The sequence below is a fragment of the Hoplias malabaricus genome, chromosome 7 (assembly GCF_029633855.1).
Source record: "Hoplias malabaricus isolate fHopMal1 chromosome 7, fHopMal1.hap1, whole genome shotgun sequence".
In the NCBI taxonomy this organism is placed as follows: domain Eukaryota; kingdom Metazoa; phylum Chordata; class Actinopteri; order Characiformes; family Erythrinidae; genus Hoplias; species Hoplias malabaricus.
Window position 1 is genome coordinate 31,326,248 of NC_089806.1, and position 16,982 is coordinate 31,343,229.

The 16,982-nt window shown below is 37.2% G+C and overlaps 1 protein-coding gene across 2 annotated transcripts in view; it reads right to left on the bottom strand.

The window, feature by feature from the left end:
- The window catches only part of vash2 (vasohibin 2), a 52,628-nt gene extending 45,133 nt beyond the window's left edge, over window positions 1–7,495 (bottom strand). Inside the window, exons 1-3 of one of the 2 annotated variants that reach the window (XM_066677718.1) lie at window positions 6,489–7,495; window positions 1,389–1,474; window positions 792–848 (exon numbers count right to left, since the gene is read on the bottom strand). In XM_066677718.1, coding sequence (XP_066533815.1) covers window positions 792–848; window positions 1,389–1,474; window positions 6,489–6,797 — 452 coding nt within the window. In that variant the 5' untranslated portion in view covers window positions 6,798–7,495. Of the gene's footprint in view, window positions 1–791; window positions 849–1,388; window positions 1,478–6,488 lie in introns of both variants that reach the window. The other variant, XM_066677717.1, reaches the window with a different exon arrangement.
- Window positions 7,496–16,982: the final 9,487 nt, after the last annotated feature.

The following is a 16,982-nucleotide window of genomic DNA, read 5'->3' on the forward strand; positions in this document are numbered from 1 at the left end:
GAAAGTCACTACTTTGTCATTACTTTTAGGTACTTTAAATGTTCTATACAACAAATCATTTGGTTATAAAAGGCCACAAACAATTCCCATATGGCTTATAATGAAATGGAGCCAAACTAACTGATATGATCCACTGTTAACTTTCTAAGCCACAGGCCTATACTTATGTCAACCTGAATCTGGAGACCTTTTAGATAAGAGTAATTACTGCGACACACTGAGAACCCACTGACCAGGTCTCAGCTTTGACATTTACATTTATAAAAGCCTTAAAGTTAGTAAACCTAGCAAAACCTTATAGAGATGGAACAGAAAAATATTTTTAATTACAATATTATTATTGCACAGGTTCTCAAAAACAGCAAATGTGTTGAGTCTGCTGTACCTTTACCTGATGACATACTGTTAAAGGACATTTTCTATTAAACTTTAGTGTCCTGATGATTTGGATAATCAATATGAAAAAAATATATATATAATAATGGTCTCCCATAGTTTATTTGTAATGTAGTTCCAGTACACCAGTATTATAACAGATGCTTTTAATAGTCAAAGTGGTTTAACACTTACATGTAATGAATATGTAGTCGAATTGGAATGTTATTAAATATTATTACAATAACTTTCCATACATCTTCACACTACCCACACAGCAATCAATATTTCTCTTTGGACATTTAGAAGGAGAGGGTTTTTTATTTTGACAGCTGGTAGATGAGGGCAGGAAAGGAAGCTTTTACACAAGGGGAAATACAGGATAATGAAGATGCCACAACAATGACCTCACTTACCCACACAATGGTCTTGTTTTCCGAATCTCAAAGAACTGTGTTCCTGTGTGGTTGTATCTGTCAGCATTTAAGGAGGTAAACTAGGTAGAGAAGAATGAGCGATTCATTTGGCAAGGGGTTTTTAACATGTGCTTTCACTGTGACTCGTGCACAACTGAAAATAACATACTGTTCCAAAGTTCTGACTGTTCCCCTATTGTTGCATGAAAAATACACAAAATATAAAAAAAGATGAATTATTTTAATTAATGTTTACTGGCCTCGTGTAATATATACATGAGCTGGGTAATGAAGTAGCCAAAACACTGCTGTCCATTATAAGGTTTAATATTGATTAATTGATTGATTTATTAATTTTTTAAATAAAGAATGATTTATGTATATTTTTTAACTACAATTACAGTTGTTTTTAGTCAGATAAAATAAATCAGAGGTACTACAAAAGAGGCAGTTTTAGCAACTCGACTTGCCTGAGTGAATTAACAGAACGGTCACTGATTCTCAACGGCAAACTATATCCACCTGTAGTGCATGTTGGGGCAGCTTGTATTGGGGTTAGTGCTCTGAGCTATAAGTGGAATTTGAAGTAAAGGATACTGCAAGTTCTTCATGTAGTTCTGGACCGCATGGAGCCAGTCAGGCACGGACATGGACGGCTTGAAGGTGGGAACTAATGGCACAGGCTGCTGTGAAAGCATCAAAAGAGGCAAAAGAAGTTTAGAGTTTAGAATGGCATTCAAGCAAAAGAACTACACAGCCAATAATGCTGGTAGTGTGTAGAGGGTATAAAAAATTAAATTGATAGAAACTGGGAGACGGTTTTTGTTTTTAACTATTATTCATTATTTATTATCTTCATTATTACACCTTCAAAAATGAAAACAATGGGTCAAAGGCACAGTCATCTTCTAGGTTACACCACCAGTTCCATGCTGATCTTGAAATAATCATGAAGTAAGGGGCAATTTTTTTTTTCGATGTTGTCAAAAGTTCCAGTCATTCATGGCTTGAAATAATCCCTTAAGGATCATTGGCATTCTGTCACTTTTGCAACCGGGATATCAAAGCCTTGATCACTCCTCAACAAAACTGTATCTGATAAGGACAGACTTGGATTCAAAATAAAGAAAAGGAAAGAAAAAAAGAACTATTAGGTCTAGATGTAGGCGATGTGGATTTCTTCATTCTTATGATCCCCAGTAAAAGATAAGCTTCTTGAGAAACACATTAAATAGCACTAAAAGCTATTTAATCAAAACTTCCCAAATAAATGCAGGCTGGACTCATTTTAAGTTCTTATTTTCGATAATCCCCTCACAGAAACAGCACTATCCTTTCCCCTGACAGCTGAGGAGGCAACTGTTCTTCTGCAGGGTCAGAAAATCCCTTTCTTCCTCCCCCCACCTACTCCTATTTTCTCTAGCATGAAATAAAAAGAGATAAATGCTAAAGGAACATAGTTCCTTCCTTTTGCAGCTTTAAGTAACATGGAACAAGCCTAATGGGAAAATAAGATATCAACTGCACAAGATGTAACAAAAAAAGCAAATGGCGCTAAATCGGTTTTGATGTTAACTGATTGCAAAACAACTACCTGAAATATTTCCCTTTTCACATGAAAGTCACCACAGAATTAGCTGCAATTTTGTCATTATAACACAACAAAACAATCAATATTGTGTGTTTAAAAGCAATATTCAGAAGCCTGAGGTGCTACAAACGGAAGATAATGAATGTATGTATTTATTTTGAAAAGCCTCGTTTATGCACCTATTTAAGGTGGAACGAAGATATCAAGCTAGGGAATTCACACCAAATATAAGGGTTTCCCCAGTACGTAGATGTTTTAGTGACATGATGTACACTTGGTCGTGTATTTTAAATGAAGAAAATGGGAAATAGAAGTGTTTCAAAATGAGTTCCGTTTATAAAACCTAGCGCTCTTATTGAAGAATTCAATTAGCTGGAGAATAACGCAAATAAGACTCTTAAACGGACCGATTTAATGTGGAACTAAATGCTTGATTATGAAAATTGTAAATAAAAATCAAGGACCTGCCTCCTAAAATAACATTTATTGTTAAAAGGAAAATAATACCAGCCTTGTTTAGTCTAAAATTTTAATGTGGTTTAGACAGTAAATTATTGTAAATTCACGGGAAACGGGGGCTCTTTCTATTTCTGCTATTCACTTAGGCAAATGTTTGACATTACATACATTTGGGTTGTGTCATTTTAAAGGATATACTAGAATAACAGTTGCTTCAAAAATTTTCAAAAGCTATAGCACTAGCTTCGGCTCTTAAGGTGGAAGAGAGAATTCAATAAGCTGGCAAATAACGCCAGTAAGACTCATAAACTCACACATTTAAGATGGAACAAAATGTTTGACTATGAAAATTGTGAATAAGGAGCAAAGTTCTGCTTCCTATACGACACTGATGGAAGGGAAAATCGATTAGTAACACCAGCCTTGTCTAGTCAAAATATTTTATGTGGATTTGGACAGAAAATGGCGGCCACTCATTCAATTGTTTTGTCTTTTTCTTGCATAGGTAAATGTTTTAGCAAAATGATGAACACATTTCTGTGTAAATGTTGATTGTGGCACATTCTTGTCAGCTATTATGGTGCAAATTTCTTAACCTTGTCTCTTACTTGTTCATTCGGTTTACCTCAAACTGGCAACCGGGTCGAGCTTCACGACTGGGGACTAGGAAGAGGAGACAGACAGCTCTCTCCACTGTTTTGAAATGCTTGGCGTCAGAATTACAGATTGCTCCTTTAAAAGATGAAATTAATGATGTACACAAACGTACAAATACTGAAGAAAAATCGTGTCCTATGACAACCTATGATAAAAATCTTTTGTTTGGCTTTAATAGAGTGTGACTTTGCTTTAATTACAAAAAGACCATTGGTTATTAATATCAGTATAAAGTGCTAATTATCAGTTATGGTATCAGTCCAAAATTTTTTTAAAAATGTTGTATCCCTAATTGTTATTATTGAATTAAGACTTTTTTATGAAGAAATAAATCACAATGGCTGTCTCTGATAATCAATGGTACAATGCAGTTGTAGAAGATTGTGTTGACATTCCTTTAGGAAACAGTTTCGCTGGGTGCAATTGTTCCACCAATCTAAGCATAGTCAAGCATAAGTGTTTTTCTATTGCCTAAACTAAAATATTAGCATGACAACTAGCCACCACATCATCTCACACTTGCCAAAGATTCACCATTAAAACACATCAGATGAAGTGCAATGAATGGAGGCCAAAAATTTGATATCCAGAACTGCAACTCTGTAGGGCATGAAACAATACATGGTACTGCTTAAGGTCAAAGAATTTCGTATGAGTGAAAGAGGTACAAGCCAGTTCCTTGGGGTGCTTGGCTTGCAGAAGTGATGCTTTTAGTTGTCTTCGGTGCCACCTAAGTGTAGGGTAGCTCATTTCCAGGCCCAATATTGGATTTGGCTTGAGTCAGTTCCCAAAAAGTGCAGCCTTCCATGTCGGCAAAATTAGCTGACCTTTGAATCATCAGGGGTCTTTTTAACCGGAAATATGCACAAGCCAGCGAAAAAGCATCTGATTTTCCCTTGAAATGTTTTGAATATCGTGACATTTTATCAATAATAGTAGGAGAGCAGCAGTGTGTTGGACATTTTAAAGCATGTCCTTTTACAAAACAGCCAAATTTACAACTTGTCAGGTTGTGTGTCAATATGATTTAACAAGCCACTGGAATGGCTAGAGGCTGAAAGCTTGTTTCATTTAGCATAAAAGGGCACAGTCTGGTCATAACAGCTAAAATTAATGAACTTTGCCCTGGACTGGATTATGTCAGTCATAAATACAAAAGATAATAATCTGTGGAGACAGAAATATCTGAAAACAGCTTTACTTGAAATTTGTCATGATGTGAAAGTAAAATCTGGGTTGAACAGTGAAGTTAAAACGCTGCAGACGTTTGTGTCACTGGCAATGAGAACATTTTTTGCCTTTGTTGCTTTTCTAGTTCCACATGCTGTACTAACTGTTCCTCATGCATTTATCTAGTCTATGTAAGCCTGCCTGCACTGTCTGCCACATGTCCCCAGCTTTGCCCTCTCAAATCAGCTTCAATCTGCTTTAACTTTGCTCAGTCTTCTTAATGAGTGCACAGCACACATGAACTAGTCTAACATCAGTTGGTTGCACAAGAAAAGTTAGGTCACTAAAACATGACATAGACCACTTTGACCACCAAGATGGTTATTGATTTGTAAATGTGGAATGTGTGGCCATAAAAATCAAAGAGTGTACACAATAAACAGACTATTCTCACAGAAGAGATGAGTTGCTACAATTGGCAGCGTCTTCAGGGAGATCTATCTATCTGGATTATGCAGTCACTGACTAAGAGTCACATTATCCCCTCCAAGATGCTAGTATTAGACTATCCGTTCTTCCTTTTGGGTTAATGCTTAAGGATCAAAAATAGTTGCTGGGATGGAAATCTTGACCATGCTACTTTCTATGCTCATGGTCTCACTGTAAGAAGATGACAATGGCTTCAATGAGTTTAATTAATAGCAATGTTGGGCAAACATCTGAAACCAATAATATGGGTTGTCTTCAATTAATGTCTATGTACACTTCCCAGATTTTATTCTACACTCCATCCACACCGCATAATGTATTTCTTCACGATGGCCCTGCAAACTCACTGCACTTAGACCCACCCATGTGCCCTTATTCATTAAGGCATGTGCAGTTAGTTTTCAGTCATGCCTGATTTGCAATGAACCTCGCCTGCGAGCCAATGCAGTGTCCTGACAGGGGAAACGGGGATGAGGAGAGGCAGTCAGTTCACATGCTACATTTTATTCCTCGGCTTGGAAAGCAGGTCACACTGACTGGATTTTAAATGGATGGCTGGTAGATTCTGAAACTGCTTTGCTGAACACTGCTCTGTAATACAGCGTTTTTAGAGTTATTCTCAAAGGACACTGAAAAGGCTGGGTATTTTCACATCTGATATAGAATATACTATAACAGGGCACTATAGCACAAGCATCTTAGTTTATATGTGTAAATACTTGTAAAATTATCACATATCCTTAAATTGAAAAATAAATGTAATAATACATGTCTGTCTTTCCTGAACTACTTTGGGTCCCAGGACCCTGAAAGCCCCTATGATATTTCATTCATCAGTTCCATCACAAATGTATTTGACTGAACATAACTCAAGTATTGTGTTCTTAAACCTGGTATTAAATAGTAACTACAATTATTAATGTTATTAATATTATTACTAACCACTGAGGAAATGGTAAAAAGAAAATTCAAAGTAATTATTTATTGTATTATTTTAGTCATAATTATTATAATATTAATATTTATCTGAGTAAATTAACACTAATCAAATTTATTTTTATTCTAATTTGCCTTCCATTATAAAACAGAACTTTAGGCTATATAACTGTTTACCAAAAAGTACACAGTTCCAAAGCTGTTTGGAGCAGCCCTTAATCTGGACATTTTCTGAACAGGTTTAGAGCTTTCCTTACTCTAACTCACCCACTTCAAAACAGAAAGGGCTTTTTAATGTTTTGGATTCTATATATTTGTATATATTATATACCAGGCGGGGCAACTTTATACAGGAAACGACAGATAGAAATACTACACTGGAAACTTATTCTTACTTTGGGGAGGTGTGCTGCGTTTCGTATCCTGTGCACCATTTCTTGACCATCTGGATGTATTTTGGCCACATGAGTCCACATCCTCTCCCAAGTGAGGATCTCTATGGGGAAGCCGGTGCGGTTCACGTAGAACGGCACACCACCCTCTTTTTCATCTTCTTCCCCGGAGGAACGGCCAGTGTTGTTGATCGTAGCCGAGGGGGCAGACTCCGGCCCCGTCCGCGAGGGGCAGCAGTAGGCGCTGGTGCTCTTGGAGCGGCCGTGTCTGGCCACTTTGGCCGCCGAGCTGGAGCTGTTCGGTCCGGTCATGAAGACAGTAATTTTCTCCTCTCCGGCTCTGTTCTCGTTCTCCCCGACACTCCACAAGAGCAGCGGTGGCGGCAAAAGGCGGAGCGTTTACCGCCTCTGCTTAACTGAGCAAGGGCATTGCTGCTAACGTGTCGCGCTATAAACACTGCATAGTAAACGGTCATTTAGACAGGCATTTCCGTTTAAAATTCCAATATCTCTATAACACGTCTTTTACGCGTCTATTAAAATCAGCCACATTGTTGAATGTGACTACGGCTGACCTATATCTGTTATAACGAAAGGAAAAAATGAAATATTAATGAAACGGTACCCCCTGCTTGCCTGTTTTCGCTGAATCACGAGGCTTTAAGGGTACACTAAAAGCATTCTTCTTATTCTGCGTGTATACTCCTCGTCAATAGGCTGTTGAGTAAGAGTCCAGTTAACGTTACAACTTCACCCCTTCCTCCTTCTCTTTCGCATAAACCACCACCGAGTGGACGTCGGGCTCCTACAAAAAACAACTGCACCTTAGCAAAGCAAACCCTTCTCAATCACTTTGCTTAATTATTAAACCGCGTAACTGGTTCCTCCGTCATTAATATCCTCCATTATCCTTTCCCACTTGGTTTTGACGGTGAATGTTAATCCCAGTCTCATTTGGCTGTGTTTGTTCTCTCATCGTAACCGGGCAGCCAACCACACTCATGCTCAGCTCTAACTGGACGAAGCAACAAAGACAAGCGGGACTGGCACCATAAAAGGGTATGAAGAGTCTCTTGATTCGGGTGCATCCTATAAAGGGGCGTGGCTCCCCTCGCGTTTTCCAATGAGCGACTCGGTCACAAATTCTCGTGTTTCAGTTTAAAGAGACATCGAGCTCACCATAGTGAACTTGAGTATAGTGTAGAGCAATTCATTTAAAGGTTTCTGCTCTTATATATATAATAAATGCTCTTATATATATAAATGTTAATCCACAAATAAAACACAAGTCACAAATATGTTTCACTATTCATAAATGAATACATCCCAATCTGTGTCTCACAGTCTGCAATTTGTACAAATACAGTTACATTCATAAATACATGTTTTTGGTTTTCATAGATATATCACAATTCTATGCGAAAATAAATACATTTGTTTAAATTTGTTTAAACATTGCAAATATTTGTAAAGTCGAAGTCTCGAATTTAAAATTGATTTGTAAAATGTAGAAGTCACTCACGTGTTTTCCGTGACATGCATTTGTTCATTTCCTCTCGCGGGTTTTTGGATTTTGAGACTTTCCACCATTTCCAGCATTTCACCCGCTCCAAATACAAATGCAGCCTGATCCACAAATGTGGCCAGCAGGCGAACAAGCTACCGCTGGGCGGCACTGTTGTTTCCCCCAGGGTCTCAGGACTGACCGGTTGCTGTCAGGACCGCAGCGAAACAACCCCCTGTAGGCGGGACTATGACTCCATTGGCTGCCGTAGTAAATATAGACAGTTAACTCTGGATGCTGATTGGCTAAATAAAAGTGATGACCAATGAGAAGCGCATATTCTGTTGCGGAGCCATGGGGTATCTGCCCCTCCCTCCGGCTGAGGGAGAGCATGTTTGAAACAAATCACCCGTTTTAACAACTCAATCTCGAAATTACGAAACACATCAGTCCCGTATCAGTCCAGTAAGCAATACGGTTTTAGTCCAAATACGGGATGATTTTAACGTATTTTATTTGACAGCCCTATTCTGCAGCGAAATTAGGGAAGTTCCGCTGGATTTTAACCCCGCTAAATTTAGAGCACCTTCAAAAGTGCTCCCCAGTGATCCCCCTCCTAACTGTCTGTGACATGAAGCTGAATTCAGCGGCTTGAGGGCTTTTTGTTCGAACTTCCACATTAAATGTTGCGCGAATGCGTCTCCGTTTAAGCTGCCCCCCACGTCCTAAAACAACAGTGCCACCCAGCGGTGGCTTGTTTGCCTGCTGGCCACATTTGTGGATCATGCTGCATTTGTATTTGGATCGGGTGAAATGCAAAAGGAAAGTTTCAAAACCGCAAAATCCGCGAGACGAAATGCACGTCACGGAAAATTCGTCAGTGACTCGATTCACAAATCCAGATTTTACATTTTACAAATAAATTTTACATTCGAGACTCCGACTTTACAAATATTTGCAATGTTTAAACAAATTTAAACAAATGTGTTTATTTTCGCATAGAATTGTGATTATATCTATGAAAACCAAAAACATGTATTTATGAATGTAACTGTATTTGTACAAACTGCAGACTGTGAGACACAGATTGGGATGTATTCATTTGTGAACAGTGAAACATGTTTGTGACTTGTGTTTTATTTGTGGATTAACATTTACGCATTTGTAAGGTATTTTGAGACTAATCTCTCTTCATAAAAAAAAATTGTTACTCAAGTTAATGAGCTCAGAAACTGAAGTTGTCTGAATTCGTCTGTTTGAGAATGTCTTTGGTATGCTGGAATTCCAAAGCAGAAATATTCAACGAAGGTTTATACTTCTAATCTTACAAATTATAGTTCTAGTTTATTAAATAACATCAAATTGATGTTCCCTAATCAACTGAGAGAAAAATGTTCCCACTCTGTATCAGTAGGTGGATGTCATGGAGGTAGATGCAAATGCAATAACACAGATTTTTAATAAAACAAAAAACAAAAACACCAAGACAGACTAACAGAAACCAATGATAAATTTCATAAAAAAAAGTCAGACAGATGAAAACAACAAATACAAGAAAAGACCAGTTCACACAAAGACCAACAAGAGCAAGTATGAAATACCCACCAAATAGAAAGCTGAAACAGGGGCCTTATATACAATTACCTAATGACAACAATAAGCAGGAGCAGCTGGGTGTTTTTAGGGGTGGAGCTAAAGAGCAAAGAAAGCAAAAAATAAACCAAAAACAGTTTTTGGTCAGATAGTCTAACATTTTCTTCAAGCACCCTCTGATACAGTGAAGCATTCTATGATGAAGAGCTTGCCTGGCCCTGCTGCAGCAAAGCAGACCCAAACCATGACATTTCCACCACTGTATTTCACAGTTGGTATAGGGTTCTTGTACTCAAATGCTATGTTGGTTTGTGCCAAACCTGTCTTCTGTTACTGTGCCCAAATTATTCCGTTTTGGATTCATCTGTCCAAAGCACATTGTTCCAGAAGTCCTGGTCTTTGCCTAGGTGCTCTCTGGCAAACTTTAGTCTTGCCCTGATGTTGTTTTGACAGCAAGGGTTTCCTCCTTGCACGCCTCCTATGAAAATCAAACTTGTGCAGTCTTTTCCTGATGGTAGATCTTGACATCAACTGTGGCAAGAGCTACTTGTAGGTCCTGTGATGATATTTTAGGATGGTTGGAGACTCCTTTACGCACCTGGCTGTCTGCTTTTGGACTGAACTTGTTAGAATGGCCTGACCTGGCCATGTTGGGAGTTGGTTGAAATGTTTTTCACTTGTAAATTATTTTGTGGACAGTGGAATGGCTGATTTCCAATTGTTTTGAGATCTCGTGATACCACTCACTTCAACAATCAAGAGCAAATCAAACTAATGTCTGAGGTTTAAATAAGAGCCTCCTCCAAGGTCCTCTTTAACAATGGCCTAATCATTTGCAGCTGATGTGTGCACCTAATTCTAAATATAGACATTTTTAAATAGTAATAAATGTGGGGGTGTCCTAATTTTTCCTCACAAAATATGTACAATAATCATTACATTTTACAGGTTATGTTTATGAGAAATTTCTTCAGTTTTACTTGTTTAGATATATAAGCTCCATCTCTCAATATTGTTCAAAGAAAGCTCAAATGTCCATGTTTAAAAATGTTAAAAAAGACAAAGGTTTTCATGTGGTGTCCTAACTTTTTCATTAGACTGTGAATTCTATATCAGTGAAGTTACTTTACAATGTCCTAGAATATTGCTAAAATAAGAATTATGAAATTTGATATTCATAAACATAATTTAAAAAACCTCCCTTATATTAATGCGTAAATGTTCCAAAGTGTAAAAAAAAAGACAACAAATCTAAACCACCTGCAACTGAATACATAACAAAATATAATTTGGAAGTACGTTTTTGTTTTGGATGGGAAATATCATTATATAATTTTAAGTTTTGACACATAATATTTATTTGTTTAAGTAATCAGTGTGCAGCTGGGATTAAAACTCCTACCCAAATACTGGATAATCCTCTAAATTCCGCCTGTTTGATTCCTGCACTGAGTGTGATTTATTTTGGACCCTGGAGGGCGCTAGAATAAAGAGTATTATTTGAAAACTGAGAGGTTTGGGAGCCGAATTGTAATATAGCTTGGTAACAAGTGTCTTAACGCCAGAATCATATTTGGGTGAAGACAGTTGCAGCATTAATAAACAGTTGTCTTGTTTAATGAATAGTGACAGTGGGGCTTTTCATAATATCTTCGTTATCCTCATGGAACCTTATTGTAAGTCAGTCACACACTGTTCACTCGCGCTTTACAAAATGTCCCACGCCCAAGTGCTTGATAATGAGCCTGATTATCTTTATGAGGTCTGCAAGGGCAGTAACAGAATGGCTGAAATGGTTGGGTTTGTTTGAATACACGAGACACTATAAAACCATGAAGCTTCCTGACACACTGTTGTTATTAATTCTGATGATTAAAACATGAAATATGAGTTTCCCTTGGTCTCTTATGATGAAACAAATGGCTGCTTTCCCCCTCTTTAACTCAAACAGCCTAGATTCTGAAGTTTTATAACAGCTGCCCATCACATCAATGATGCAGTTGTTTAAATAAATAAATACACAGCACTGCAGCTACCCTTTGTTTGAAAATGTCATGATGAAAGTACTAATAAAATGTTCCAAAATTAATAAGAATAAAATCTCTTTATATTAGCTTGCACCGAAATTCAGATTTTAGCTTTCAGATTTTCAGGTACTGGAGCTTTGTGGTTGGGTAAGATCTTCCCTCATTGTGTAAATGTGTTTTGGCTACTTTATGGTGGCCCCATTTAATTAAGGATAAATGTCTATAATTCTAAGAAAGATTTATGTCTGTTATGATGTAACCTTTGGAAAGCTCCCAAAAATACGATATCTCCACTTAAAGGAATATTTGTATTTAATGCAAAATACAGCAACAGTTAATAATGATAAAACTGTGAAGCTGGTTCTCTCTTGAGTTGGTCTGTGTAATCAAGAACACTTATTAGTTATGTTGAAGAAGCCCGTTGTAGTCTAGCAGAATTCTCGTAAACATCACACGTATGCTTTATATGTTAACAAAAGCTCTTACAGAAACCGAGTCTATGGTCTGAGATAGTTTGTTAACATTTATTCTCAAGGTTGCTGTGGTAGCAGACAGGGCAGCTGCCAGAGAGCTCCAGGTCAAGGCTGGGCCATATTGAGGCCTAAAGCCAGCGATTGTTATTTTGTAAATCTTGTGTGTCACGTGACTTGAAAATAATAGATAATGATGTAATAGCTAATGAATATTTTACAACCTAAGATAATCTTGTGTTGTGGAAATAATAATCAAGACAAATGGTATGTATGAGAAAGACAAAGAGAAGCCAGGTTTTGACCACTCTTTGCCCAGTAAAGGCTAAAAAACAACTGGATTTTCTGGGATGGGCAACCGTGCCTGGATGCAGAGGGACTCAGAATTAACATTAGTCTGAAAAGCCTTAGGGCGGCACGGTGGCGCAGCAGGTAGTGTCGCAGTCACACAGCTCCAGCGGCCTTGAGGTTGTGGGTTTGATTCCTGCTCCGGGTGACTGTCTGTGAGGAGTTGGTGTGTTCTCCCCGTGTCCGCGTGGGTTTCCTCCGGGTGCTCCCGTTCCCTCCCACAGTCCAAAAACACACGTTGATAGGTGGATTGGCGACTCAAAAGTGTGTGAGTGAATGTCTGTGTTGCCCTGTGAAGGACTGGCGCCCCCTCCACGGTGTATTCCCGCCTTGCGCCCAATGATTCCAGGTAGGCTCTGGACCCACCACAACCCTGAACTGAATAAACGGTTACTGAAAAGCCTTAATTCTTCAAATATAGATTGACGCGTAATCTGAAGTCTACATTTTAAGACTTCATTTTAAAAATTGAATTATACATGCGAGAGCCATATTTTGTAAGTGTAGGTTTGGTAAAATGACTCCTTGTAGTATATATAAAACACCGGTTACACAAAGAGTACTACAGAAAACATCACAATGAACAACTACAGCTTTGAAGTTTGGTTTTATCTTTATTGACAAGGACTGAAAAAAGAAACATGAGATTACCATTCTATTTTTAGGACAAATTACAGCTATCTTGGAGCATGGATGCATACTGAGCAAAATCTGTACATTCAACAACAAATTCTGAGGATGAAAAGATGAAATATATTTCCCAGTGATTCCAGATGATGAAACAAATGTTATTATTCATGTTTAAATACTGATTTCATTTCAGTAGATGAAACCATATCAGCAGGACAACAAACGGAAGATGTAGACATCAACATTGATGCAGTTCCTTAATTATTAGTGGTGTAATGTGCCTAGTTTCAAAAACTTGTAAAATGTAAAATAAAAAAAGAAATAGTAATAATATTGTAAACACTCCCATTTACCACACCAAACTTCTGAGGTAATAAAAAACATAAAAATCTCACCAGGATTCAAACTTAGAACTTTGGAATGTGTGTTAGTTGAGCAGTTAGTTGTCACGCAGTTGTACCTGTTATAATTGTAGATTTTAAAATTTTGATTTCAAAAGCCCCATTTCATCTCCAGGACTTATATTAAACAGTTCTACAAAGAAAGCTTACAAATATTCACTTCTCCTTCTGGAGAAGAAAATGTAATGTATCTTTAAAGAGTAAAACTGTACTTTATAATCACTGTTGTACCTTTTAAAATTACATTTATACTGTTACACAGTTTGTACATTTAGTGACAATAATACAGTGCCATGTTTGTAGACAGATCATTGCATTGAAACATCTTTTCCTTTCCTGATATTTAAAAGGAGAAATCAGCCATTTTAACCAATAGTTACTCTTAACATTATGAATAAACTAATATTTAGTGGCATGGATATATCATAGTTTATGTACTAAACACGCTGTATGGAGCAAGAGTTGATAATCAAATGCAAATTGTCTTTTAGAGAAGAAATATGACAAAAAATGGATAATCATTTTCATATGGATTATAGACGGTATGCATGCGTTGTCCCAACTGGCAGAACTCACTGCAGTTATGCCCACTCAGCAGCAGAGTCAGAGTTCAGTGTGAATGCAGCAAAAAAAACCTAAACTTCTAAAATGAAACTGTTTGTGCTTGAATTTACAGATTCAACAAAAATTCTGAGTTCTTTTTTCAGATGACCAAATGCTAATGAAAAAAGAAGCAAATGACACAGTAGGACACAACTGCAAACATTAATGCTGCTGCATGTGAACACGTCTCTCTGAGTCCTGTCGTACACATGGCTTTCAAAACCATCCTAGTCTGCTCTACAGCTCTCCAATTTTCAATGGGGCCATTTTGTTTGTGTTGTACCTACACAGATATCTATCCATACTAAGTGGTTGTGTTGTGGACTGTGATCATGTGTAACGGCCTTTAATTTATTCAGGTCAGTACTGGTTTAGTTGTTTCTTTTAAAAACAACATGAGAACATGAACACTCAAAGAAATATTAGATTTGGGTTTTTTTTGCATTGTAAAGCGTTCTTCAGATTGGTGCAAAAGATATTGCAAATGGTGCAAATGTTGAATCTTTTAAAATAATGGTTGTAAATCACACCACAGAGTTTTTCTGCTATTAAAGCTATTATTAATAGCTTTATATGATATTACTATATCATAATAGCACAATCTTTTTGGCACTGTATACACTGTCAGAAATATGGTCACTGTAGTGATACACTCAAGGGTACATATTCTGTACCTATAAAGGAACACCTTAATTCTACAATCTTAAAAATGATGGTTCTTCAAGGATTACTTCAAGGTATTGACTTGGGAGCATTTTTTAGTGATTCAGTGGAGGCTGCGGACCCACCGCAACCCTGAACTGGATAAGCGGTTTCAGATAATGAATGAATGAATGAATGAATGATTACAAATATTCACCTCTTTTTCTGGAGAAGAGAATTTAATGGACCTTTAAAGAACTGGATTTTAAAACCACTGCTGTAGCTTTAAAAAGGTACATTTACACTGTTTAAGTTTTATAGTACAGTAAACACAGCCACTTTGCCACTCAGTCTGACTGAGCGCGCATGTTCCGACAAGGAACTGACATCTGTGCATCCCCTCTACAGGGTAACACAGTAGCCTGAAACGGTTCTTGGGTTGTAGGTTCAATTTTTGCCTTGGCACACTGTCTATGAGGGATTTGGTTTGTTCTTCCTGTTCATTGTTCTCTGGGTGCTCCAATTTCTTCCCACAGTCCAAACTCATTTGTTGGTAGGTGAACTGGTTATTGAGAAATGTCCAGAACTGTGAATGTATGAGTGACTGAGTGAGTGTGTGACACCCTGTGAGGGACTGGCACCCTGTCCCAGTTGTGTTCCTGCCTTGTGTCCTGTGATTCTAGGTAGGTTCTGGACCCACCGTGACTCTGAACAGGATGAAGTGGTTACAGAATTTGAATGAATGAATTAATTAATGAATTTTAAATCACTTTTGAAGGAATGTTGAAGGATGATTATTTGCTCCTTTTAAGTCCCTCACAGAGTGATTGCATAGTGCCTGGGTTTTAAATCATCAGTAGCACATAGTCCTAAATCCTGTGGTCATAGTTAACTGATAAATAATAAATCCTCATTCATAGTTACCATATTTTATCTGTGAGGTTTCTGCAAGACAGAAAAGTCATGTGCTCAGGATCTAAGACACCTGGATCAGAAGTATATTTAGCCTGAAATGTTTTGTGCTTTAATTTCTAAAGTGCCAGCTTTGTCTTGGGGGCAATTCACAAAGTAGTTAACCATATAACTTAATGCAGGCATTCCTGAACCATTTAGATAAAATGGCTCTGAATATACATTATTAACGTTCTGCAACCACTAGCTTTTTAACGGTACATTTATTTTCAGGCCTCATTTTTCATGTAGGTCTTTACTATTAATATTTCTGATATCAGGTTATGTTGATTAACCTTTGAATATCAAATGTAATATAGTTAATTATTTTTTTAATTCATGTTTAAATATGACTTGATAATATTTCATGATTAAAAATACAATAACATGTTTAGGGGCTTGTTTACTTTTCCAGACAGAAATATAACATAATCCTAAACTGCCTTCTGAATGCAGTCCAGAACTGCAGTCCTGAAATTGACTTCTGGGTTTGAGATAGTTAAGGCCAAAAGTCAAGTTTATGGCAATAGAAAAGTCACACGACTCTCTTCTTATTTAACAGTACTGGCTTTGCTCTTAAGTTTCCTGTTTAACTGAGAACGTCTGCTGTGAAATTTCCCCCTGCTTTTTTCACCATTTTTGTTTATTATTACTTGCTCTGTAACTGTGTCAGCTAGTCCCCAAAAACCTATTTAATTTTCAAACTGCATCCAATGTAATGACACAAAAACTGGAGAATGTAGCCTACTGTACATATACTAAACCTGAAGACAAAAAGACTAAGACTTCTATTAAAAAATAACAAGCATGCATTCTATATACAGTATCAAACAGGAGACATTGCTATAAAATCAACTTAATTACTTAATAAATACCTAGCTATCTAATACCAGATATTCTTCTACTTCTGCTTCGCCTTCACTACTTCTGTGATTCACTACACTGTGATTTAAGCTTTGATATCATTACATTTGAAAATTATTTGCATTTCAAAACTTACATAAAATAAAATATCTTAAATTAATTACCTTCTGCTGTTCAGTATTTTGCTATTGTAAAAAATTACATTTTAATATGACAAGTGATTCCAATTTTTGAACAGTAGTGTACTAAGAATTACAGTGAAATCCCTCTTCTCTGATGTGGGCTGTAATGTATTGCATTTAAACTGCATAAATTCCATAAAATTTATTTATTAATTTGTTCATTTAGGTGTCACCACACAGTGTCACACATTTCCACCAGCCTGGGAGGGTCGGGCAAGCACATACTTTCTCAGAGACATGTGAAGCAAACAACTATTTCCCTGTAAACTCTGTACACCTTGT